Genomic DNA, 24,907 nt, shown 5'->3' with positions numbered 1-24,907 from the left:
AGCCCACCCCCTGGCTGTAGGCCTATGTGTTTTTTGTATACATATTATTTTTTGGTTTGTGTTTTCTGTTTTCATGTACTCCTAACTGTACTGTGTAATTCAAATAAAATAAATAAAAAGGACAAAATAAAATACAGAGGCCCACATCAGCGAAACCAAATACTATTTAAATTATATTGTATACTGAGAAATTGTATCATATACAGTATTAATTTCAACTAAACAGTATGAATTTAGCGTTTGTATTGTAGAATACAGAATAACAACATATAGTTTAAAGTTCGAAAAAAGGGAAACCTTAAAAAAGTACCATAAATATGAAGAAAATAGTTAAAAAAGCAGGCCTATAAATTATTTATATATGTATTATTCCTCAATATTTAATGTTGTGCCATAGTAAATTTTAAGTACTGAAATATTTTACCATATGAACACAGCTGAGATTAACTTTTCGCGTGAAATCTATCTATTGTGTTATTTGTATTCAACATAAGGCCTAAAGCAAAAGATTTTTTTTTTTGTCTAACTAGTTTAAAAAGGGGGACTTATTTGCTATACTTATTGTTGTCTTCTCGCCTCCTATGTGACTCCTAGCCCCGGCGTGCCCACGTGCTGCATTTTTAATATTAACCTCTAGATGGCAACCAATACAAATGAAGCGACTGAATCCTTGTCGCAACGGTCGCACATTTACCCCCTCCATCCCTGATGAATGCACAAGTCCGTTGCGTTCTCAAAAAAACTTAAAGAAATCTAAGATATTGTAAATCAATGCATTCGAGAAGTGACATTGCGACACAAAGCCTGGGAGGCGTGGCCTCCGTGAATATTAAGCAGAGAGGCGTGGCTTGGCTTCACCTGAGACTGCTCCGAGGAGCGTGCAGCATGTAGCGCAGTACACGGTCAGATCTCTGGAGCAGAGGCATCATTAGAAGAACAACAGGGAATCCAGTGGAAACACGGGATGACCGATGCTTACTTTTTCTGAAAGAGTCAGGTAATTCAGCTACAGAGTTTGGGATGCGTTCTTGACATTTTGCATGCGCTTTTTAAAAATTGCATCTGTGTAGTTATCATTAGTAGGTATCTTGCGCATAATCTATTGTAATGTAAGCGGAGCCTGCTGGGATCTCTACACGCAGGTGAAGGTGACTGGAAATGAGTGCCAGAAGTGTCCTTTAAAAATACCGCAGTGGTGTGCAATCTGATGTAGACCACGCGCAGACACAAACTAAACTCTTTTACAATGATAATGAAAGTCGAGTGAATATCTATCCATCTAGCTATCTATCTATCTATCTATCTAGCACATTTATTTTGTATGTGTAGGCTTTGCATTAATAAATCTGGTGCCATATACGAGACCTGATTTGTATGAAGTGAACGGCTCTAAGTGATTTATCAGAGGCATCTTTCTTATGGAAGTTGACCAGGAGGTGAAAAATGCATTTTTATTAGCAAGTCTGCTTGTAAATATTACACTTAATCAATACAACCCTGCTAAATTAACTATTCATAAAAATAAGACTTAATAAATGGTTTGCATTTGCATATTTGATCTGTAAGGTAATTAGTTGGACCAGAGATTGGATTAATCCTGTTTATGTGATCGTTTATTTCCTGTGCCTGATTATATTATACATTTTAATATATTTTCTAATAATACATGTAAAATTGCATCAGTGTGGCAGAAAATAAAGGAAGGTGGGTTCTATATATTGAAGAGTACTTACTATATTACTTTTACAAACCAACCGTGAAAACGCCTTCAGAAACAGTGCCATTGTTATTTGATTTAATTAACCGAAGTAAGACTGATAATGTGCTCATTAATGACATCAAAGTAACAGTAACTTGGTCTCTAACAGTAATCCCGTCTTTAACACACTCAGGAGGTCTAATGCATTCTTGAATAGTTCATTCTTTCCATTATGTCAAATCAAACATGTTATTTTACTTATCTCAGCATAAGAAACCGATTGTACAGCTCTTGTAGGGGAATTAGTTATAATGTCTAACGGAATGGATGCAAGAACTATTTTGACATGCGTAATTATATGTAGCATTTCAGGACGCGATAATCAGTATTGGAAATAAGACTTGAAAATTCTCATTAAGTCAAAATCTCTCACGACTCTTTCAGTTCAGCTAAACTAGATTAAGTGCAGATGGAGAATTAGTGAGATATGCCATAAAATCCCACATTTGGGTGATTGGAGGTATTTCTTCACCATCTGTGGAAATGTCAGACTAGAAAAGTAGTATTTATGTTGTTGAGCTGGCAGATGGCTATATCAGAAATGATTCCTTAATGACTCTGTATGATTGATGCTTCTGTACGTGCTAACTACTGTATATGGCAGGCAAGTGCACTTATTCAGCCTGTGATGTGATCAGGTTGACGTGTTTTTTTGTCCATGCTACCCCGAGCAGGGTGCTTATTGTAACAGGAGAGGTGTTAATGCTGATGTGTTTACGGTACAGTATATGTCTGAATAGATAAAGTGATATGCATTAACCCAGCAGCTTTCCAAAGAGGTGCAAGAAATTGGAGCAAAGCAAAACCATTTATATTCACTTCAGTGCGGTGTATAGTGGATGCATCTATTGTATCTGTATCCACTGCATGATCCGTATCCATTCCACCATCACAACAACAAACACGTTCAAGTGATACCTCATAATATACAACAGATTTTTGTTACTCTGAGTGTTTTGAAATAAGGTTTTCTCATTATAAAGTGAATCAAAAGCTACAAAAATTGCTTTTGAGGCAGTTCTCCAGAGCCAAAAAATGTGCATCCTCCACATAATGCATCATGCCAGAAAAAAAAAAAAAAAAAAGATTTTGAAGGAATAGTTCACCAAAAGATGAAAATTTGCTTAAAATGTATTTATCAACATTCAGGCCATCCAAGTTTGTAAGTTTCTTCATCACAACAGTTTTGAAATTTAAATGTATTACATCAGTTGCTCACCAGTGGATCTTGTGCAGTGAATGGGTGCCGTGAGAATGAGAGTCTTTAAAATATCACAGTAATTCGTAAGTGATCCACTTGACTCCAGCAACAATTAAAATCTTCTGAAATGAAAAGCTGCATGTTTAAAATAAACAAATCTTTCATTAGTATGTTTTAACTTCGTACCATCCCTTCTTCCTGAAATATATATAGGAATTCCATGATCCATAATAGCAGCAGCAGTGAAAAGGGCCATCCCCTGTTGTCCTCTCAAATTGCAATCCATCTGTTTAGAAGAGTTTTTGCATGTAAATTCTGCATGATCTGTGCATATTTTTCTCCTGATTCAGACAAGACTACTCTTTTGATAAAGAAAGCAATATTATAGATAGAGGACTTCTTGACCAGAAGCAAGGTTAAAATCATCTTGGATGACCCGGGGGATGAGTACATTTTGAGCAATTCTTCTGTTGAAAATGACTGACTGGACCACAGCTTTGTGGGGGTTTTTTTGTTTAGTTTTTTTTTATTTTGAGTTTATCCAACTTTTTTTTGTATTTTATCAGGTTGTGTTCTTCCTGAGAGACAAGCACCATGTTGTACCAGCTACAGGAATGTTAATTGTTTTGCACATTCTCATGCGATTGCCTGAGGCTTTTTCATATCTCTGTGCAGTTTGATAATAGCATTTGATACAGTAGACGTACATTGCACTCTGAAATGTTTAGTGGATGCATTTGTGTATGACGTGTTTTCTCATCAAGCCATCTGCTCTTGATATGTGTCTCTGGAAGGAAGAGGCTTACTCATTTTTTCTTGCCAATGCAGCGGGAAACCTTTGACAGAGCAAGGATGAGTTAGCAGCCCATGACTGCACTGCTGGAAGCGGGAGCTTGTTCTAGTGAATCAGCATCAATTACACAACAACATTATCTTCAGGAAAGCACTGCTGGAGGAACCTGCCTGGATCTTAGCAGAACCTACAATGTTGATCATGCGGCGGAACAAACAGCCCAACTTCAACCTGTTGGTGCTTGGATACCTAATACATGTCATTTGGGGTTTTCCATTTGGACCGGTTCTTGACGTGGATGTCACCCCCAGGACAACTGTGCATGTCAAAGGTAAGGCTCTTTACATATATTTCAGTGTTGTGTGCCAGAACCGAGAATGCTATATTTAATAGGAGTTTCCTCATGTCATATAATTTTGTAGTGTTACATAGTATGCAACCAGTATAGTCTAACAACTTTATTTTAAAAAATGTTTTGATTTTGCTTGATTTCACATCATGAGAGACTTTTGTGATTTACCTAGTTTCCATAGTCAATTAAAGTATCAGGTGTGTTTGCTTCATTCATGTGTTTGGCACTATTTTGCCTGTAGTGCTGGAGGCTATAGCAGTTCTCTGGATATTATTAAACAGCCCTTCTCACTTGTCCTGGCCCAGTTCATGAGATTCACACAGCAGATGCCGTGAGAATATAAAGTGAGGTTAGGTCACACTCACTTCTGTGAGGTTAGCCTGGACTAACACGTGGGCTCTAAGTGTGTGTTTCTTTTTTTGGAAAGAAATTAACTTTTTTTTATTCAGCAAGGAGGCCTTAAATTGATCAAAAGTGGCAGTAGACATTTACTATGTTACAAAAGCATTGTATTTATTAAAAATGCTTTTCTTGTGCGCTTTTGTGCATAAAATAAATCAGTTTTAAACTTTCTACTTAAGATGAGGAGAAGGTGTGTGTGTCAGTAAGTCAGTAAGTAGTAAAATGGTTTGTGTGAAAACCTTAAGAGGCCTGAACAAAGTCATTAAACCAATTGTGAGCCAGGCTTTATCAGCACTGGGCTTCACTAATGCTCCTAAATCTGTCAAAGCTTGTTGTCTTTATGCTTTGTACACCAAATGGGTTCCCAATAACTGTAGTTGCACGTTAATAGCTGTTATTGATGAATAATGCCCGTAATTTGGAATAAAGCCCAAGCTTTTTCTATGGCTGAATGTTCTTTTGGAGTAGATTTGCCCTCTGTCTGCACTGATGAAGATAAATTTGTATTTATCACCACAGACTCACACCATCATTTAAGCCAATTGTACCATTTCTGGCTGGTCAGGATACTCAAACAAATAGAGTGATGTTTTAATACCACCATAGAGCCAATGCTCACATTTTTAGATGAAATTAGCCCATGCATGATGAGAATATGTTTTAGCATCATAAAATGATATAAGACAGCTTTTTACTTAATTGCATGTAAGGTAATTGGCATACTTGTAAAATTATTGAGAATGTTATGACATCTTTACCCACTCAGGTGCTTAGACTGAAGTGCTGCTAAAGTTTGCTCTTGCATAATGGCTCATACAATCCATTTGTGCTCAGACGCTGCAGATTTTGTTCATGTAATTTTGTCTTCATTATTGTATTTTTCTCCTTGCCCTGGTTGACTCAAGTCCTTGACCTATATTTAGGCTCTCTTGGGATGAGAGGCATAGCTAGAGCATACAGAGAGAGAAGGGAGAGTGCACAGACATGCATGTAAGAGTGTTGAATCTCTGCTAAATCAAGCTTTTGTCTTACGATATGTCTGTTCAGGGAGAGCGTTATAATGTTGAATTCAAGAACAGATAATTTTGTGGGTGTAACGAAAGGTGTAGACTTGTTTTAATGCTTTGCTGTAGTGGATTTAAGTGCATGGAATGCTTTCTCTTTATCTGCAGGTCATTTGGGTTCATTGCTGTCTGGTTTTTGTAGTGCTTAGCAGACCTGAAGTAATGCTGAAATGAAATATGTATACATGTGTAATTCGTCTGGGGTAGCGGGACAAGGGGAAAAGTGCATCTAGGATCTTTAGAGACATCTACTATGGAATGTCTAAGACCTTGAGATGTTAAACAGTCATTTTAATTCAATTAATATAATTTGCTTGTTGAAATAGAAAAGTCATTTTAAATTGAAAGTACACACACAAACTCACAGACATATCATTTAATTTGGCTGTTTTCTGACTTTTAACAGCAGTGGAGATATTTAATCTACACACACACACACACACACACACACATATATATACACACACACACATACACACACACACTCAAAAGTGTGGGTAGTTTCTGTTGAATGTTTTATATACAACATCACAGTATGTGAGTTATCGTGTAAGGTCAGGAGACGTTTCAGTCGAGGCAACTGCTGTGGAAAAAAGCTATATCTATATTTGCTGTTTAGGCAGTAAGGTAAGATCTCTTGAAAACACTGAGGTTTTCAGAAAAGGGACTTAAAATACACGTCTAATATTTGCTGTTTATTTTAAATGAGAGAAATGCTTTGAGAGTAATAGCTTTCCTCTGGGACTCATAAAAAGGTAGGCTTGATAAACCAAAACCACGGAATCCAGCCCTCTGATGGAGGGGGTTTTATCTGCGTGGGGGTTGCTGTTGTCTTGGTGACAGGATTTGAGCGGTGCCATCTACTTCCTTCTTTTAGTACAGAAATAACATCAATAATAAACACATATTTGGGGTTGCTTACATTGGCATTATGCTAAAGATTATATTTTACATTATGCAAAAAGGGTTCAGTGCATCTGAGGCAAATGTTATTGTTCTGATAAAGAATTTAAAAAAAATTTTCCCCAAACATATGCTTCCATATGTGTGTATCCACACACAACACCTTTCCAGTGGCTTCGTGGGATAGTAAAGTTTTCTACTAAGTGCGCACTACAGACCTACAGAAGTAAAATTTCATCTAGGCACATAAACTTATGTTTTTTTGAGTATTGTGTATTCGGACATACTAGGCACATTCGGATACAATGTCTGGCAACTAAAACATCTTAAAACCCATGTGTTCTGTTAGTATTATTATGCAAAATCTCATTCGTCTAGAATTCCAGAAAACCTGTGATTGACAGCATTCTCACTTTGAGTGTGAACAGACAAATTACTCATGACTCAATTCACTGTCAACGATTTGAACAAATCAATGACCATTATTACTTTTTTTGACAAAGCGTTCCTCAAAGGTTACTGGAACAGATCTGTAGTTTGCTAACTTTAAATGAATTGAAATGAAAAACATTTATTAAATGTTGAGTGATTTCATCAAGTATGACGGACCTTATATTTTCAAATATAAAACTCAACTTTCTGAAGAAAATCTGGGCTCTTATTGCTTTATTTTGGTACACCGTACAATACAGACCTCTATTATTGTTGGTGTGTTAGATGAATGTGACCTTGGACCACAAAACCTTAAATCACTGAAGAATATTATAGCAAAAATTACATTACATTGTATGGGTCAAAATTATCGCTTTTTCTATTATGGCAAAAATAATTAAGTTACTAAGTAAACATCCAAAGATCATGTATCATGAAGATATTTTGTAAATTTCCTCCCATAAATGTAATAAAACTTAATTTTTGATTGCTAAGAACTTCATTTGGGCAAATTAAAAGGTGATTTTCTCAGTATCTCAGCCTATTTTACCATTAAAGGAAAGCTTATATATTCAGCTCAAAAAAAAAAAGACAGTTATGACTAGTTTTGTAGTCCAGGGTCACATATTAGTAAAGCAGTATGAAATGAGTTGTGCAATATTAAAACTAATGAGATTAAATATATTTTGCAATCCTGGTGAAGCTTGACTGCGGTTGTGTAATGGTGATCACGTCTGAAGCTGACTGTTCTCACCCAGTGTCAGTATTTATTTAGTCAGCGCTAGCCCCCTAGCAAACACAATTCCGATTGGACACAAGAGCGCCGCGGCTGCCCGCCCAAGTTTGTTTGGACCAGGGCTGGAGTGAGTCAACAGTCAAGTCACACACACATAAATGCTACAAAGATAGATGCTACACAGGTTTGTAGCATGAACTGAGATCCACAACACTTAACCCTTGTAGTGTGTCCTTGGGCCATAACGCAGCCACCCACGCGCTGTCATTTTTTCGTACGTCATATTATGTAGTCAGATGTACTCTGATATAAAGAGAATGCACTTTCATACAGACTCTGCATACACAATTTGCATATTACGGCCTGGCATGAAGGTTGTGTGGTTGAAACTTGGTTCCAGCGTTCATTCTAGGGAACAGTAAACAAACCTCACACACTGCTAGAACACAACAGGAGGCCTTGGGTGCTGTGTTGACTCTGCTCATGGATTTGTTCCCTCAGTGATGCACAGAGGCAGTCTGTTTATATAGGGCAGTTAGTGCACTAGCAGGCCAGAGGCTTTTTTTCATAAGACCCTTATTTTTCCCTGTAATGTTATGAATCACAGCGGTTCCAAAAGAAAGTGATTATTAATCATGGAGTGTTGCAAATAATTAGCTAGATGAAAAACTGGTTTCATTTATACATAGTGTGCATGTTATCCTGGAGTAATTTTGTTTGTTTAGGACATGCTTTTATAGTTAAATAAATCACAATACATTTATTAACGCAAAACAATGACGTTATTATAAAAAAAAAACCCATAACATTTTAATCCGCATATGAACATTTTCAATGAAAGCATGCAACAGGGAGCAGCAGCAAGCATAATAATAATGGCATCTATATACGTTGCAAATATTTTGTATCTTCATTCCCATGTTTTCATTTACGCAGGTAGCTTTAAATCGGAGCTGTAGTGCTTCTGGACATTTTTTTTTTTGGATAATCTTATTTGTTTAGCACCTCTAATCAAAGAAATCCATCTCATGAGAAAAAGCTAAATACATAGCTGGCATCTCTACTATCTATTTTGAATATGTTTCATAGCTTTGGGTTTAATTTGTCAAAGATAGCATCCCCAGTATTTTTTCGAATGTTGCTGGGAATCTTTTTTAACAGTTTTATGCTATGAGGCTATTGTTAGTAATTGGTAACCAATCATTTTAAGTCTCAAGATGGTGATTAGAAGATTTTTAATTTGCGTTGATATGAAAAAAGGGAGAACACAAAATCAAATTAGATACAATAAAGTAGCATACAGTTTAGCTGTCATTATAAAAAAAATATTTGACCATTTAGCCGTTTCTGCTGCATTTTCCCTTCCCTTAAATTCTGATATGTGATTATAGGGGTATTGCTGTGGATGTGTGTGTGTGTGTGTGTGTGTACATGGTCCAAGGACACACAATGTGCTTTGAGCTCAAAGGCTTTTGTGTGATCCCTCAGTTTATCGTCAGCTCTGCACTCATCACTGTGTGTTGCAGTCACTATCTTTCTCTATCTACACAATGAGACACAAGGATTAACAACACACACAAAATGTCGTCACTTTGCCTGAGGTCTTGAATCGTGTTTGCATAACTTAATATTTTCTTTCCTGTTATGAGTAATTTTAGCCCCTGGCCGTCCCACGCGCACAGCAATCCGTAGGTCTGTTCCGACCTTTCTTTGATTGACAGATTAGATCCTTGTGGCCTTGACTTTTTGGTTCACACTGTCATTCATTTTAACTTTAACTCAGACACTAAACCAGTACTGCTTGCTTTGCTACTAGTGTTAATATTTGTAAAATATTTCTGTCAGAGCTCATAAAGTGTATCTTTATGTACCTTAATAAAAATATCCAGTCTGTAACTATACTTATGAAAGTCTCATTTTGTTGTAAGCTGTAAGTGTAATAATTTTATTAAAAAAAAGCACCATCTAACAAATATTTTCATGAATCTGACTATATTGGTTTTGCTATATGTCTTTGGACTACAGTGGTAGCACTGTAAGTTGATTCACAGAAAAAGAAATTATTTTTGATTTTACAAAACAACTCAAGAGAAAACTGATTGAATGATTGCGCTGTATGCTTTAAGTTTACTAAAATGAACCGGTTCGTAAGACGCATTCATTTGGGAATGAGAAAACCCTGGTTGCTCTGCATCAAAGACTAGATATAATAAAACACAAATTTTGTGCAAAGTGTTGTTCGTTATGTAATACAGAATACACTGGTCACAGTATTTGTTTTTCTGTTAAAGATTTAGTAGCAATGTCTCTCTGTTTGTGTTTTAGTGTTTTAGTATGCTATTCCGGTCTTTAAACAACATTTTTGTACCTTGCTTAAAAAATATAATGGGGCACAAATCTCTTTTCATTTCTAGTTCCAGATACCTGGCTATTCCTTGCTTGCATTCTGGATTTACTGTATATTGTTGCTGATGCAGACTTTAGCACTGTGTTTGGGGGGGATGGGTGTTTTGAGAGGTAAGAGAAGGGCATTTGAGGGGTACCATGGTTGATATGTGGCCTAATACTGCCAAGTCTCATCAGCATAGCCCACCCGTCTCTCAGTATGGGGCAGGAAATCTCAGCATGCAGTGTTGTAGATGGGCAATTTAAGTCCTTTACCCTTTACGGAGTGCCTGGGTTTACTTTGTGCCCTGAATTTGTGGAATCAGACCACCCAAATACGTCAAAGTCTCAGAAAGACGCTTTATGATTGGTCATGAAAACAGGATGTATTCAATCTACAGCACCTTTTTTGCTTTCACTGACTCTGATTATTGTGCCAGCATTTCTTTTTTTAGTGAAGTTCGGTCCTAGTATGTGGCAAAGCTTTGTCACATTACATTCTCATGCTTCTAAACGAAGCTTTATTGTTCTGTTTCCATGGCCATGCTTTCTTTGTAGCCGTTCAGTTTATTCATAGATAGCTGATAAAGATTTAGCTCTCCATCTGTTCATCCCAGTTCAAATATTTCCAATAATAGACAAAAGAGCGTAGCGGTATGAGTGGGTCTCTATGTTGTTGACACGATTTGGTCATGTTTGTCCCTGTTTTTATAACTGGGTCTCTCTCGCCGCTCGCAGGGCTGCTGGGTTGTAATCATTTCCGTGGAGCTGCAGTGAACTACAGTTCTCTTTTATTGGAGGACGGACCAGGGCTGTTGTATGTTGGTGCCAGAGAGGCCATTTATAAGCTGGACACCACTAACATCTCTGACACCAGTGTTTCTGTTTCTGTGAGTTCTGTCTTTGTCACAGTATTTTCAATATGTCTTCATTTCTCTTCTGAATGCAGCTGCTGATCATAGTTGTTGTTTATGTCTGTGTAACAGCTTGAATGGGCAGCGTCTGCAGAACAGAAAAGGCAGTGCCTGAGCAAAGGAAAGAACAATCAGGTATTGCCATTCTTGATGTGTAGGATATCCTCCCCTGAATCCCACAGCTCAACTCAATGTCATGCGATTGATTCACAGTATTCACAAGTACTTGTAAAATCTATTAGCCTGAATACACTTTAAGCTTCTTTGGAGAAAATGGATATATAAATGGAATACCACATCTAAAGCACGAAAAGGTGTATTTTTTGATACATATATCACATGCTCAAGGGTTCTTGTGCACAGCTGACACAAAACAAGATGAACATTGATTTTCCTGACAGAAGCAAAACTGATGGTGGTTTTGTTGTAAAGAAGTGAGAGCGAGAGGAATATATAATCCAATGTAATCAAAAAATGCTGCTTTGTGAGAGCATAAACTAGAATCTAAAAGTAAACAGTTATAACAAGGTAAACAAAACGAATGATTTGAATCACAAATTTGGTTTTGATTTGTTGCCTTTGCAACTAACGGAAACAGTTTTTTTTAAAAGGGGTCATGAACTGAGAAATCAAAAATCACTGCCTGATTAGCTTCACTTACCGATTCATGCTCATAGTGTAAATAATGGGAGAGGAGAATGCAGGTCTATGCAAAAACAATATGGATCTGAAGACAACAAGACGCTGTGTAGTGTCAATTTGTGGTCTTTGCCTTGCTTTCCATCTAATTCTAAGGTTAGGAAAGAGTGAAGATCTAGACTGCTACAGTAAAAAAACTGGTCCTTTGTGCACCTCATTTACCACAAATTTGTTTGCAAACAAAGCAAAATTTTACCTGATTTTCAGAAAAATTCGAACTAAAAAGACGACGCTGTGCTTGCTATATAGAATTCGACAGTAATGTCACACCACACAAGTGTTAAAAAAAATTTATAAATAACATTTTTTTTACACAGTTACTATTGCTTAGTCTGGTTGTTCAAATCATTTTATATGTGCCGAGTATGTTGGCTGTCATACATACCAATGGCCATTTACTTCCAAATCTACAATCTGCCACACCTATGCAAATGAAATATTCCAATGAGAGGGGTCAAATCAGGACAGAAATATTTTTTTTTTATGTAAAAATCCTGATAAAAGTTTAAGTGGACCTCGAGTAAGGGTGCAAAATAATAAAAAAGGCAGTTCATAAGTAAAAAATTGTTTTAAGTGGTTTTATTTAAAGCTGCAGATTGTAACTTTTAGCAGTTAATAAACAGAACGGTGCAGATCTTGCAGAAGAATATTGTAGCCTGAGCTATTTCTCTCTGTTAACGTCTATGTTGAATCACCTGCATACGGGGCTACTTCACAGAGGAACCTACGCGAACCAGTCTAAATAGTCTGAATATAAACACTTTTTATAGGTGTACCAAAAAAAATTATAAAAAAAGAAAAGATTCATGGTGTAATCGCACAGTATATACATTTTTTTTTACATTTTGAAAACAAAAAAAGTTAAGGACTACAGCTCTAACTATAAGAACCCAGATTCACTCTCTCAAACAGTAATAAACATTTCAAATATTGGCTTTTGGTTTTCTCCATAGCACCCCCTGAAGTATGCATGTGATACTGTAAAGCATATTTTTATTTTTTGGGGGGAAAATGTAAGATTTTTTTTCTTTCATGTCAGACTGAATGCTACAACCATGTGCGGTTCCTGGACAGATACAATGACACTCACCTGTACACCTGCGGGACGCATGCCTTCAGACCACGCTGTGCTTACATAGTGAGATGTTTACCTCTCTCATTCTGTACTTACCAAGAAATTGTGACCACGAATGTTTTATATTTTAGTATAAGACTGAGCGTGGTGCTTATAAATCTCTGTTTTGTTTAGGATGTGGCTCGCTTTACCTTTGTGCGTTTTGAGGAGGGAAAGGAGAAATGTCCTTACGACCCTGCAAAGGGCTACACTGGATTCCTAATAGGTAAATGACTTGATTTATAAGCTTATTTCATAACTTGCAGGTTTCTTTTAGTGTGACTTATAAGATTTGCCGTTACAGATGGTGAAATGTACTCGGCCTCCCAGTATGAGTTTCGTAGCATCCCTGATATACGAAGAAATTTTCCCTTCCCCAACTTGAGGACGGACGATTCCCCAACAAGATGGCTGCTTGGTGAGTTAGAAAAAGAAGAAAGCGAATGGTTAATAATGTGTGTTTTTAACCCATTGCTATTTAAAAATCATAGCTGTTGTTGTATTCACAGTATCATCTGCAAGCAAGTAATAGCACAGCTTAAAAGCATCACTAATAGTCAAGCTTAAGATTAAAAAGAACAAGAGTCCCAAAAAATCCTCAAAAAAGTCACTATATTTTAATCAATAAACGCTGTACTTTGAAACTTCTCAGACACACAATAAGATCTGTAAGACTCATAATTGGTCCATTGTGGCGTGGGCAGCAGTTAATGCTGATTTTCTTTCTCGTAGAGTCAGATTTTGTCGGCTCAGCGCTACTCAGAGAGAGCATCAACAGCTCCATCGGGGATGATGACAAACTCTACTTCTTCTTTACGGAGAGGAACACCGAACCGACGGCTTACTCCAGCCAGACCAAAGTGGCCAGGGTGGCCCGTGTGTGTAAGGTAAAGTTTGGGATACTGTATATCTTTGTAGAGGAACAGTTGTATGCTGATCTGTATTGTCAAATCTGGTTTTAAAATTAGCATTAATGAGACATTTTCACTCCTGAGTACAATTCAAATGAGCTGAAATTATTCAGAGCTCAGTGACAGCGCTAGCCTGACCTCACGTCGCCACACGATGCTGGAATTTCTACGGTTTGCCACTGTTGCCGGGCAGATATAGCCCCACTACCCAAACTATCTCTCTCGTTCGCTTTCCTTCTCCCACACATGCTCTCCCACCTGCATTACTCTCATCTCATTTAGTGTCTTCATTGTGCTCGGATAAACCACCCAGCATTTTCCCCTCTCCGTTATATCTTCATTTATTTCACGCCTGCATTCACTCTGCAGCTAACACTTCACAGCTCTGGGAAGCAGGTCAGGTCCCTTACTGTTTGACTTACTGAGTAAGGAGGAAAAGAAGCTCCAGTTCAAAGTAGGCCACACTACGCGCACACACACACACACACACACACACACCCATACGGCTGATTACACACATGTACACACCCATGCTTATAGCTACTGTTCAAAAGTTTATGGTCGTATTTTTTATGTTTTTGAAAGAAGCAAGCTCTTATGTTAACCAAGACTGAATAGGAAAAAAACTTTGTGGTTTTCTATTTTATTTTGTTTTAATATATTTAACCATTTAATTTATTCCTGTAATTGCACATCTGAATTTTCAGCTGCCATTACTCCAGTTGTCAGTGTCACATGGTCCTTCAGAAATCATTCTAATATCATGATTATGAAACATTAACAGTCTTAATTTGAAAAAGGATTAGTAACATTACAAATGACACTTTGAGCAGTTTTTTAGACCAGTAGCATCTCGCTCAAGAATGACCAAAGAGTTCTGATATTTTTCCTTAGACAAGTCAAGTTTTAAATAGAGAAAAAATAGTGAAACTCTTGAGGTTATTTTTGAGCGTGATGCTAATGGTCTAATCAGATTCAATGATCTATGCTAAGCTACAGAAAAAGGTGTTACCGCCAGATTCGGAGATCGGCTGAATGCATTCAAAAATGGTAAAACTCTACTGTTTAACTCTAGGGGAGTTGGAAAATGAGTCTAATTAAAAAAAAAATTAAATAAAATGGAAAGTGCGTTACTTTACGTTAAAAAAACACTAGTCTCACCCAAATAAACAGTTTTGGTGTAAGTTAAATCAAGATGTTAAAGAACAATTTAATAATACTGTTTTATATCAATCCAATTATTTTTCTAAATGTAGCAAACCCTTACTTACTATACATTAAAAATATTCTGTTGACTTCTATTGTGTTCAGAGGGTGAGAAATGATTTTAATTAAGCAGGTTCACCAAGGGGAACAGTAATCACCCTTTCAGAGATTAGCGAACAAAACAACAATAAAAGTTAATCAAATTACTAATTAAGTACAGCTACAAACTATTAATACTAAGTGTCCCTGTGAATCACTGTGCTTTGACCCTTAAAAATTAAAAAAGCAAAGGCACAGTATCAGATGCATGACGTTTATTGTGCTTAGCCTAATTTCTACTTTACAGAAGTTACTAGAGAAAATACACAATATAAAATTTTAAATAAGTTTGTGTTTTGCACAATTATAATCTAAAAATTATATGTGAGGTACTCTGAATATTGCTTTGTACACATCATAAATACTTTGCATATTATTTAAGAGAAGATTTCCTGGCAGATTAACAAAGCATGTCTTGCTGTGATAATAACAATAATGAGCAGGAGGGAAATCATTATTCTGCCCCAAATGTCTTCCCCAGCCTTCGTGAGCATATGTAACATTGTACATTTTCTGTTTTTCCTCTTTAATCTGAATGAATGTTTCTCCACATTCAACTTTGAAGTATTTTTTTTCTACAGCCAGTAAATTTTTAGAAATAAAAAGAATGAAACTGTGACATTTCCAGTGACACAAATATCTGATACTTAGATCATGTGACAACACTGCTAATAACTTTTGCTCTGGAGAAACTGTACAAAAGGCTCTATTTCCTTTACTCCTAAATTTGAGCCATTCTCAGTTGTGGTCTTTCTTCTTCTTGCCTGAAATGTGAACCGACACCACAATTAGCCTGAAGGTCCTCATGTTACTACTAGATCCTGATGGAGCCTGTTTTTGAGCAGAATGCTGTTAGCACATTTAGGACAGCTTTTTGTGCCCACAACTGTGTCATTTCAAGCTGAATGTTTAATTCAGGAGAGTTTCACATAGAAGTGCTTGGTGCATTTGGCTGTGAACTACTCTCAAGGGTATGTGTGAATTATGCAAAAAGCCATGGGGTGGGTTGGTAGAAATTCCCCAGATAATGTTTTTTCCTTCTCGGTATACCTCTGATTTGACAGTGCGCCGAGATTGCTGTGTGATGCAAAGCTACATAATCATAATTTATCATTAAAACTCGATTATGTCACATCCCATTAGATTGTAAGATGGGGCGATATTATGTTCATTATTTATTAATATTTTTACAGCTGCTTTAGTGTGAATCGTGCCCCTGAGGAGTCAGCTTTGAAAGAACCGCAGACTATGCATAATATGTATATTGTGTCGTTAGTACCATACTATTGAGTTAAAATAAATGAGCCCCACACTTTTGTAATTTGCTTTGATTTTCATATCAGTTGTTTTTTGTTTGGCTTTCACAGGGGGACATTGGAGGACAGAGGACTCTTCAGAGAAAGTGGACGTCCTTTCTCAAGGCCAGACTGGTGTGCGCCATTCCTGATTATGAGCTTTATTTCAACGTGCTACGCAGCATTTTCGTCATGGAGGGAAACGACGTACACGACAGTGTCTTTTATGGTGTTTTCGGACTTGAGTGGTGAGGAAATTTCTTTAAGATTGGGTTGTGAACCTGTAAAAGATAGATAGATAGATAGATAGATAGATAGCACCACACTGATTTTGCTTAAAAATTTAAGGCTGCGGTTAAACATAAGCCTTCAGGTTTAGTGAGTTGAAATGTTTTACAGCGAGAGCGGTGCTGAAGTCTCATTAAATGTGATGTGAACTGAAGTAGCATTAATCCTCCAGCATGTGACCCTGTTATCTTCATTCTCAACATTTTTTTTTGACTAAAGGATTTTAGCATGAGAGCCCATTTCTAAATATTCCCATGTGCTTTCCTCGCTATAGCAGGGACACTCACAATAGGACACAGGGCGCTGAGCCAGTATTTGAATTGGCAGAATCGAGATTGAGAGAAATAGAGAGAGAGGGAGGGAGAGAGCGAGAGAGAGAGAGAGAGTATGCAGAGTCATGCTACATTAAATTGTCCTCTAAATGTCTACAAACTAGTTGGTGACCAAATTCTCCCATCAAACCTGTTTCCAGGTAGTAAACAGGATGCAGCACTGAGTAGCAAACCCTTTTATCGGCCTGAAGGGAGTAATAACATCAGTCTTTCATTTTGAAGCTTTCTAGTGTTATGTCCCACAGGTGAAAAAAATGCAATGGGCTTGTTTTTGTCCTTGTGTGCTTTATAAGCTCTATCTTTCTCTATAAGGATTTCAGGGACTATCATTTGTACGTTTAGACAACATTGCTTGAAATGTTGATTTCTTCTTTATCCATCACACACAAAGGAATTGGCGAATAATTCACAAAATTTGTCAGCAAACAGCAAAATTGGTCTTTCAGTAAAGTTTGCAATTGCAATTTTTAAGACTAGTCTAACCAATTTATAAAATTGAGCCAATGTTTTAAAATTCTCGTCTACATTAAATATGATACTAACATGATAAAATATAATGATAAAATAAAATTAATGTATCCATAACCTGGTTACTCACAAATTAAAAAAAAAATATTATAAATGTAGAGGGGAAAATAAATTCGATTTAAAACTAAATGTGCTATTATCAATAAATTAAGTAAAAAAAATATTTGACTATAAATAAAAACTTGTGCAGTCACTATAATTGCATTATTTAGGGTTAGTATGAGCAAAAATACGAGTTTTACATTTCTGAGTTTCACACCCCATCATTCTCATTTCCTTCTCTTTCTCACTGCCAGGAGAAATGTTAAGATGTCTGCAGTGTGTCAGTATTCACTCAGAGATGTCCAGATAGCTTTTGACGGGCCTTACATGGAACTACAGGACACCAAATGGAGGGAATACACTGGGAAAGTTCCAGAACCAAGGCCTGGCTCGGTGAGATGCGCAAAAAAAAATAAAAAAAAAATCAAAGTAGTCCCATAAACTTCTAGTACCTGCTGTAGCAGTATGACAGCTCTTTGTGACTTTTATTGCATTGTTTCTATTTTCGCTGTTCTGAGGGATGTTATATAACAGTGGCCTTGTTTCTCTTTAGTGTATAACCGATCAGCATCGGGCCCAGCTCATAAATTCCTCCCGGGATCTCCCTGACAATGTACTGAATTTCGCTCGGAGACATGCTTTAATGTCCGGACAGATCCAGCCTGTGGGAGGACGTCCTGTGTTGCTCCAGAGGAGTGCAGACTACACTAAGATTGCTGTAAAACAAGTTGTGGGTTTGGATGGACTCGTCTATGACATGCTCTTCATTGGAACAGGTAATGGTCAATTTTCTTTATTAGCTATTGATTCGATTCTGATGTTTGATTGTGGTATGAAGATTATAACAGTTTGGGGTTGTTAAGATTTTTTTAAGTGCTCACCAATGCTCTGTTTGAAATAAAAATCTAAAATACAGTAAAAACTTTTATCTATAACTATAATTTTCCAAATCATCAAAGTGATCATCCTTGCCTTTGTTAGTGGGGACTTTGAATTGAATGATACCTTACACCCCTAATCTCTCTCTCTCTCTCTCTCTCTCTCTCTCTCTCTCTCTCTAAATATATAAACTGGAGTGTGTTTTGTTTCATAACTTGGTTTCTGCGCTTCTCTCCAGATGAGGGCTGGTTACACAGGGCTGTGAAGATTAGAGACCACGTTCACATCATCGAGGAGCTTCAGCTGTTCGAGAAGAAACAACCAATCAATAACATGGTGATATCACAAAAACAGGTAGCTCATGATGCACCTAGTAACCATTAAAAACTAGCATTGAGTCCATCATGTATAATGAAAATGCTTATGGATTCCAAAAATGTCTTAGGATGTGCATTTTTATTCAACAGAACAGCATCTATGTGAGCGCAGCCTCTGGAGTGGTGCAAGTACCCCTGTCATCCTGTGAGCGCTACACCTCCTGTTATGACTGTGTGTTTGCAAGAGATCCGCTCTGTGGCTGGGATGGCAGAGAGTGTGCTGAAATAGCAGCTTATGCTAACAGGTAAAAGACATCTGCTGTTTTTAATAATAGACATTTACACATACTGTTACTGGAGTCCGGATGTAATTTTTCTGGTAATGGCAGGTGATTTAAGAAAAAGCGACTAGGGGTACACTAAAATATTAGATCTCCGTATTACATTTTAGTAATTTTTTTCCATAGCAGATTTCAAAAAATGTATCTTTTATCCTGTAATTGATATATTAAAAAATGTATTAAAATAAAAGTTTTTGTTTACATAATATATGTATGTGGTGTGTATATTTATTATGTATAGATTTCAGAAAAATATGTTTATACTAAATCTAATTATTTATAATATAAATTATATAAATATAGACATGTAAAATACATTTTTCAATATATACACCATATGTGTGTGTATTTATATATAATTTATAAATATACACAGAACACACAAATTATGCAAACAAAAAGTTTCCTTTTGTTCGTGATTATTTGCGATTAATTGACAGCACTAGAATTATAATATCACAGTGAAAATTGTGTGAACATTTTCATTTTTATATACATCTTTATTTTAGTAGTTTTATCATATACACTATTTCTTAAATATTCTTTTGTATAAAACTGTATTTTGCATTATTTTTCAAACAAAAAAGTTCTTGTGTCAGTGGATTAAGATGTTTATGTTAAAAGTGCAAGTCAAAATGTCACCACAATTATCTTCAATATAAACACACAAATGGGGAATATTGATAAATGATTCACATTTAGGTGTCTTTAATAAACCTCCAATAAGATAAAAGTTGTTAGAAGACGCAAAGACTATTGTTCTTACAATGTCTTGGAACTACTTGAGGGTACGATGATGACAGAATTTTTATTTTTGGGTGAACTATTCCTTTAATAAAGTTAACAGCCAACTGACTTATTGCAAATTTTTACTCTAATTGGTCTCTTGGAGTTAATTTTCAAACCCAGTGTCCAAAAACACGTTCACACCATGTTCTGCATGCTTCGATTAATGGCTTTAATAAGTGCAACTCTGTTTCCTATAGGTCCAGTCTTATCCAAGACATCCAGATGGGAAGCAGAGGCTGTACGAACATTACAAGTGATGGTTCGTTTACATGTGAATACCTCCCGAGCAGCCTAATCAGGTGACTTTTAAAAGTAGGCTAATAATGTCTTACATTTTCCCAGGTTTTGTCATGCACCGTACTCGTGCCGTGATGGCGGGAGATGATGTTCTGTTACAATGTGAGATCCGCTCTAACCTGGCCACCCCTCACTGGACGCTGAATGGTCAGGAGCTGGAAGGCTACGATGTCGACTTCGGCTACCGAACTGGCACAGATGGCCTCCTCATCATTGGAGCTCAAAACCAGCAAAGTGGACACTACCGCTGTTACGCAGTAGAGAACGGCGTCTGGGTTCCTGTTCGCAGCTATATGGTACGAGTCCAGCCCGTTCCACCCCCTGCATCCCATTTCTCAGGAAGCCCGACGGCTTTACCCGAAAGCTTCTTTACTACCACAACTGCCCCAACTCCGAGTCCCTCCAGCGGTCCTGTGGAGCAGCTTCTGTCGCCTCCACCAGCTCTGTTGCCTTCAAGACCGGAGTTCCAGACGTACAGGCACATGGAGGCTATGTATATCTCTCTGGTGGCTGTTCTCGGCGGGCTTTGCCTGGTTCTGACGGTGGTCCTCCTGTACGTTAGCTTCTGTGCACGCAACTCTCCCAATGCCAGAAAGTACTCCCAGCAAGCTCTGTCCATAACCACAGCGCCCGACCGAAAGAGGAGCTCGCACTTTGAGCTCAAAACCATCTCCAGCCACTGCAATGGCAGAGCGGAAGGCCGTAGCAGAGCGATGTCACGAGATGGAGAGTTTCTACAGATAGTTCCGGTGGACATCCAGTCTTCGCCTAGTAAGGAACCCCCACCCGCGCCGCCGCTTCCTATGCCACCGCCCCTTCCCGCATCGGAGTACGCCAATGGACTGTCAGCCACATTGCCCAGTGTGCTGAGAAAGATGAACGGGAATAGCTACGTACTCCTGAGGCAGACGGACACCGAAATGACGTCTCCGCTTTACCACTCCTTCACCGAGGAGCTCAACAGGATTCTAGAAAAGAGGAAACACACACAATTGGACATCCAACCAGATGAGAGCTCTGTGTAGCGCAATCTCGCACCGCTATATCGCCCCCTTGTGATGTGGAGGCTTACATTTTGTATAAGAGCCAGGAGAACTGTGTTGTGAAGTTCTTTGTGATCTCGATATACAACTTTAACTTATTTGACGCATTTGAGAATCATCTTGTGAAAATATATTTGTGAAAACATTGGTCGACTTTACGTAAAATGTAGCTAAAGACCGTGCAAAGTGTAAAAATGACAAGGTGGACTTCAATCAAGAACATGCAAATTTACTGAACATACTGAATTTGGTTTTGTTGTTCTGTTTTCACTGAGAATTAAGAGACTAAAGAACACTGTCCAAAGACTTTCTCAGCAAAGCAATGCATATTTGTACATAATGTGGTGTTATTACGCAAATGCAGACGTTTACAGATTTTTTTGTTTTTGCATAATTGCACCTGATGTAAATAACAATCATTTTATTATCGAAGAATATTATGTGGAAAATTCTTCGCACGTTCATTAATAATTCAGAAAGAGTTTGGGTTTCGAGCTTGTTGACATCATGAGCGAGAGGGCACATGTTCTTGAGCTTTTGACTTTTTAACAACGCAATCCGGCGCTAGATTGCAGGAGCAGCAGGCGTTAGCACATGCATCGTTGACATCTACAGATACAGAGGTGGTCATTTTCAGAGCCACTCAGCTGTAGAATTCAACGCCTCCTTCAGGGATGAGTTGTGTTTCTCTTTGGCAGTGTGTCAGAACGAGTGAATAGATCTCAAAATGGAAGCAACATTCTCTCTGATATATGATTTCCCTGTCAAATGCTGTCCAGCTTTGACAGAATATGCTTTTTATATTTAAATGAAGGAAGAGATGCTCACAAAGAGAAGCAAATGCCAAAATACCAGGACTTTTGAAGTTTGATGAGTTTGCATTTGGTTAATTTTGTGCATTTTGAATGCATGACAACAATTGACTGTTTTAAACTCCAGACATAAATGTATTTCTATTAGGGCTGTCAGTTTAGTAATGTAATGTACTAAAATGAATTTTAGAAATCTAATATACTACAGCTAAGATGTTTGGGTTTCATATTCTATGCTCACCATCTAAAATACAGTAAAAACATCAATATTGTGAAATATTATAACAATTTCATGTTAAAATCTAATTTATTCCTTTTATAGCAAAACTGAATTTTCTGCATAATTACTTCCATCTTCAACATTTTTTTTATAGAAACCATAACACATTTTTGCAGGATTCTCCGATGAATAGAAAGTTCAAAGATTTTTTTTTTTTTATATATATCTTACTAACACTAAACTTCAACAGCAGTGTACTGTTTATTAATTATTTATCATGTTAATATTTACTGTTTTAACACAAATAATAATGCCCCCTAATCCAAATACAAAAAAAATAGCAATTTCTTTGATATAATGACATTAAAATGACTATTTACTGATTATTTTTATTTGGGGGCTTTTCTCAGCGACTGGGTACCTGAAATCAATTTGAGTCTGTAATCAGCATATTGTAATTAATTAGCTTACATTTAAACTGACAGGCCTAATATCTATATGGCTGCATATCTTATTTCTGCTGTGTGTATTGTGACCCTGGTTTTGTTCTGGTTTGTAAACAGTGTTACAGAGAGACGTGTTGAGTCAGCTCTTGTCGCTTCTCCCTAGTGGCTTTCCCAGCTCCGCTCGAGCTCGTGTTAGTCAGTGTTGCTGACAGGAACAGCGCTGCTTAGCAAGGACTCAATCAAGATGCAGAGAGAGATGTGGAGTCTTTTCTTAAAGCAGCAGAAAGAGCAGAGAGAAACATGATGTGCTCGTTGGGGCCAGTAAGTTGTGAAGCTTGTATACGTGAGTGCTGTCACACTGACACACTGTTCACCTTCTCTCATTTTTTCCTTTCACTCTGGTGTTATTTTGCCTCCATGCACTTCATGTCTGATGATCTACATAACATTTTTGATCAGTCTTCCATGAGACATATTTATGTTGCATATGAGCGTCATTAAAAATAAAAATCTACCTTTTTGGTTCACTGATATAAATACATTATACAGGACTAATTTTATTGGGTTTTCGGGTTAAACAGGGTACTGCGGTTCAAATAATAAGGGTCCGTTTTATAGCCATTAGTACTTGTATTCAGAAAGGATGCATTTTATTTTTTAAAAGAGACAGTAAAGACATTTATAATGCCACAAAAGATTTCTGTTTCTATAAATGATTGTCCTTGATAAAAAATAATAATAACATCATTTTTGGAAATTATGACAGTAAGAAATGATTCTTGATTACAAAATAGCAAATCAGAATCATTTCTGAAGGATGTGACACTGAAGACATGAGCAAACATTGCTGAAAATGTAGCTTTTGCTGTCAAAACTGATTGTTATAGAAAACAGTTATTAAATTTGCAACAATGTTTCACAGTATTACTGTTTTTACTGTATTTTTAACTGAATAACTGCATCCTTGATGAGCATAAGAGGCTATAAACTTGATTCAGCCGTGTGGAAAGTTATTATATTGTGATGAACGATTACTAAGTCAGACTTTTTTCTTGCACGGATGAATTGTTCACCATATTAACGTGTATTAAAAAAGTAAATAATTTTGATTTCATGTTGACTAAGTGCTGTATGCCTATGGTGTACCTCTAGTCATAAACTGTGATTCATCATGATTTAAATATTAGCGGTTTGCTATCATTGTGTTTGTGAACATCCACTGCCTTCCCTATAATCGCACAGAACGTTTTGCACTTAATATTTTCCCAAAGTTTTTGCTATGCTTACATGTCAGTCACGGTGTGTATTCGTGGACAGATCGTTTCACTATTTTAGAGCTTATATTTACAAAATGATATCTGATGTTTACATCCTATTAAAAGTATTTATTATCATTGCAACTGCTTCTGTATCTTGTGCACCCCAAAGATCATTTTGCATGCCAAGTCCTCTAAAAAGAAACCTCTGACCAACCTGAACCTAATTTTCTGTCACAGTAGGAGATTTTAACCAGATCCCCATCTGTATCAGGCCTGTTGGTATGTCCCCAATGTATCTGTTACTTAGCAACACAGCTCTTAATTTAGAACTTTCTTTAATCCACATAATAGGTCAAGCTAGTATCACTGGGGAAAAAAGATGTGATCAGAGCACTAGTCTCATCTGCTTGTAATAAATGGGACATAATAAATATACTCCTCTCTTGTGAACTGATTCATTAAAACATGGCTTACATTGAGTAGATGCTCAGCCTCGGGTTATCTTGCTAGGTTACTACCTGTGGAAGCTCTTACCTTGCTGTTCAAACAACAGCCAGAAAAAAAAAAACATCTGGTCATGTTGTGCTCTTGGTGTCATTTTTAGTGGTCAGTAATATTTTGTTTACAGAGTGTAGCTCGCTGGTTTTTTAACTGAGGTGCCAAAACTGTTGATACAGATTACAGTTAACATATTCTAATGTTCCCACCCCCAACCTGATCAAGGTCTGTGGCATACTGTGTTTATTGCTTCTTTGCCAGTAATGTGTGGGAGTGAGAAAAGCTTTGTGTCGCTGTCACTGTAGATTAAAAGCACACAAAGCATGACGGTTTCTCAGCCGCTGTCATCAACAGGACTGTAACCAACATAGATAGCGAGGGGGACACGTCTGCCCTAATATTCAGATTAATAACGAGCCGATGAGGTGATTTGATAAAAATATGAAACATAAATATGTGGTTATAGCTGTGCAATATGATTTATTATAGTTTATTAAGATTTGAATATTTTTTCAAATATTATGTAAATATAGTTCTCTCATTTTAATTTC

The 24,907-nt window shown here is 37.1% G+C and overlaps 1 protein-coding gene across 1 annotated transcript; it reads left to right on the top strand.

The window, feature by feature from the left end:
• Nucleotides 1–725: 725 nt before the first annotated feature.
• sema4gb (sema domain, immunoglobulin domain (Ig), transmembrane domain (TM) and short cytoplasmic domain, (semaphorin) 4Gb) lies at nt 726–23,999 on the top strand. Its single transcript, XM_043254018.1, has 15 exons — nt 726–997; nt 3,789–4,084; nt 10,766–10,917; nt 11,014–11,076; nt 12,680–12,778; nt 12,890–12,980; nt 13,059–13,172; nt 13,487–13,641; nt 16,338–16,513; nt 17,710–17,848; nt 18,009–18,231; nt 18,573–18,688; nt 18,802–18,956; nt 19,979–20,040; nt 20,124–23,999. Exons 2-15 carry the CDS (start codon nt 3,946–3,948, stop codon nt 21,101–21,103), a joined length of 2,664 nt encoding a protein of 887 aa, XP_043109953.1. The 5' UTR covers nt 726–997; nt 3,789–3,945; the 3' UTR covers nt 21,104–23,999.
• The last annotated feature ends 908 nt before the right edge of the window (nt 24,000–24,907 follow it).

Source organism: Puntigrus tetrazona, chromosome 12 (assembly GCF_018831695.1).
Source record: "Puntigrus tetrazona isolate hp1 chromosome 12, ASM1883169v1, whole genome shotgun sequence".
In the NCBI taxonomy this organism is placed as follows: domain Eukaryota; kingdom Metazoa; phylum Chordata; class Actinopteri; order Cypriniformes; family Cyprinidae; genus Puntigrus; species Puntigrus tetrazona.
This window is presented reverse-complemented; position numbering and strand designations above follow the sequence as displayed.

Bases quoted from the DNA above. Each gene is read 5' to 3' on its own strand.
- sema4gb (XM_043254018.1), top strand. From the start codon at position 3,946: ATGTTGATCATGCGGCGGAACAAACAGCCCAACTTCAACCTGTTGGTG. The intron at 13,173-13,486 runs GTGAGTTAGAAA...TCTTTCTCGTAG, and splicing joins CCCAACAAGATGGCTGCTTG to AGTCAGATTTTGTCGGCTCA. The intron at 18,689-18,801 runs GTAGCTCATGAT...TTTATTCAACAG, and splicing joins TGGTGATATCACAAAAACAG to AACAGCATCTATGTGAGCGC.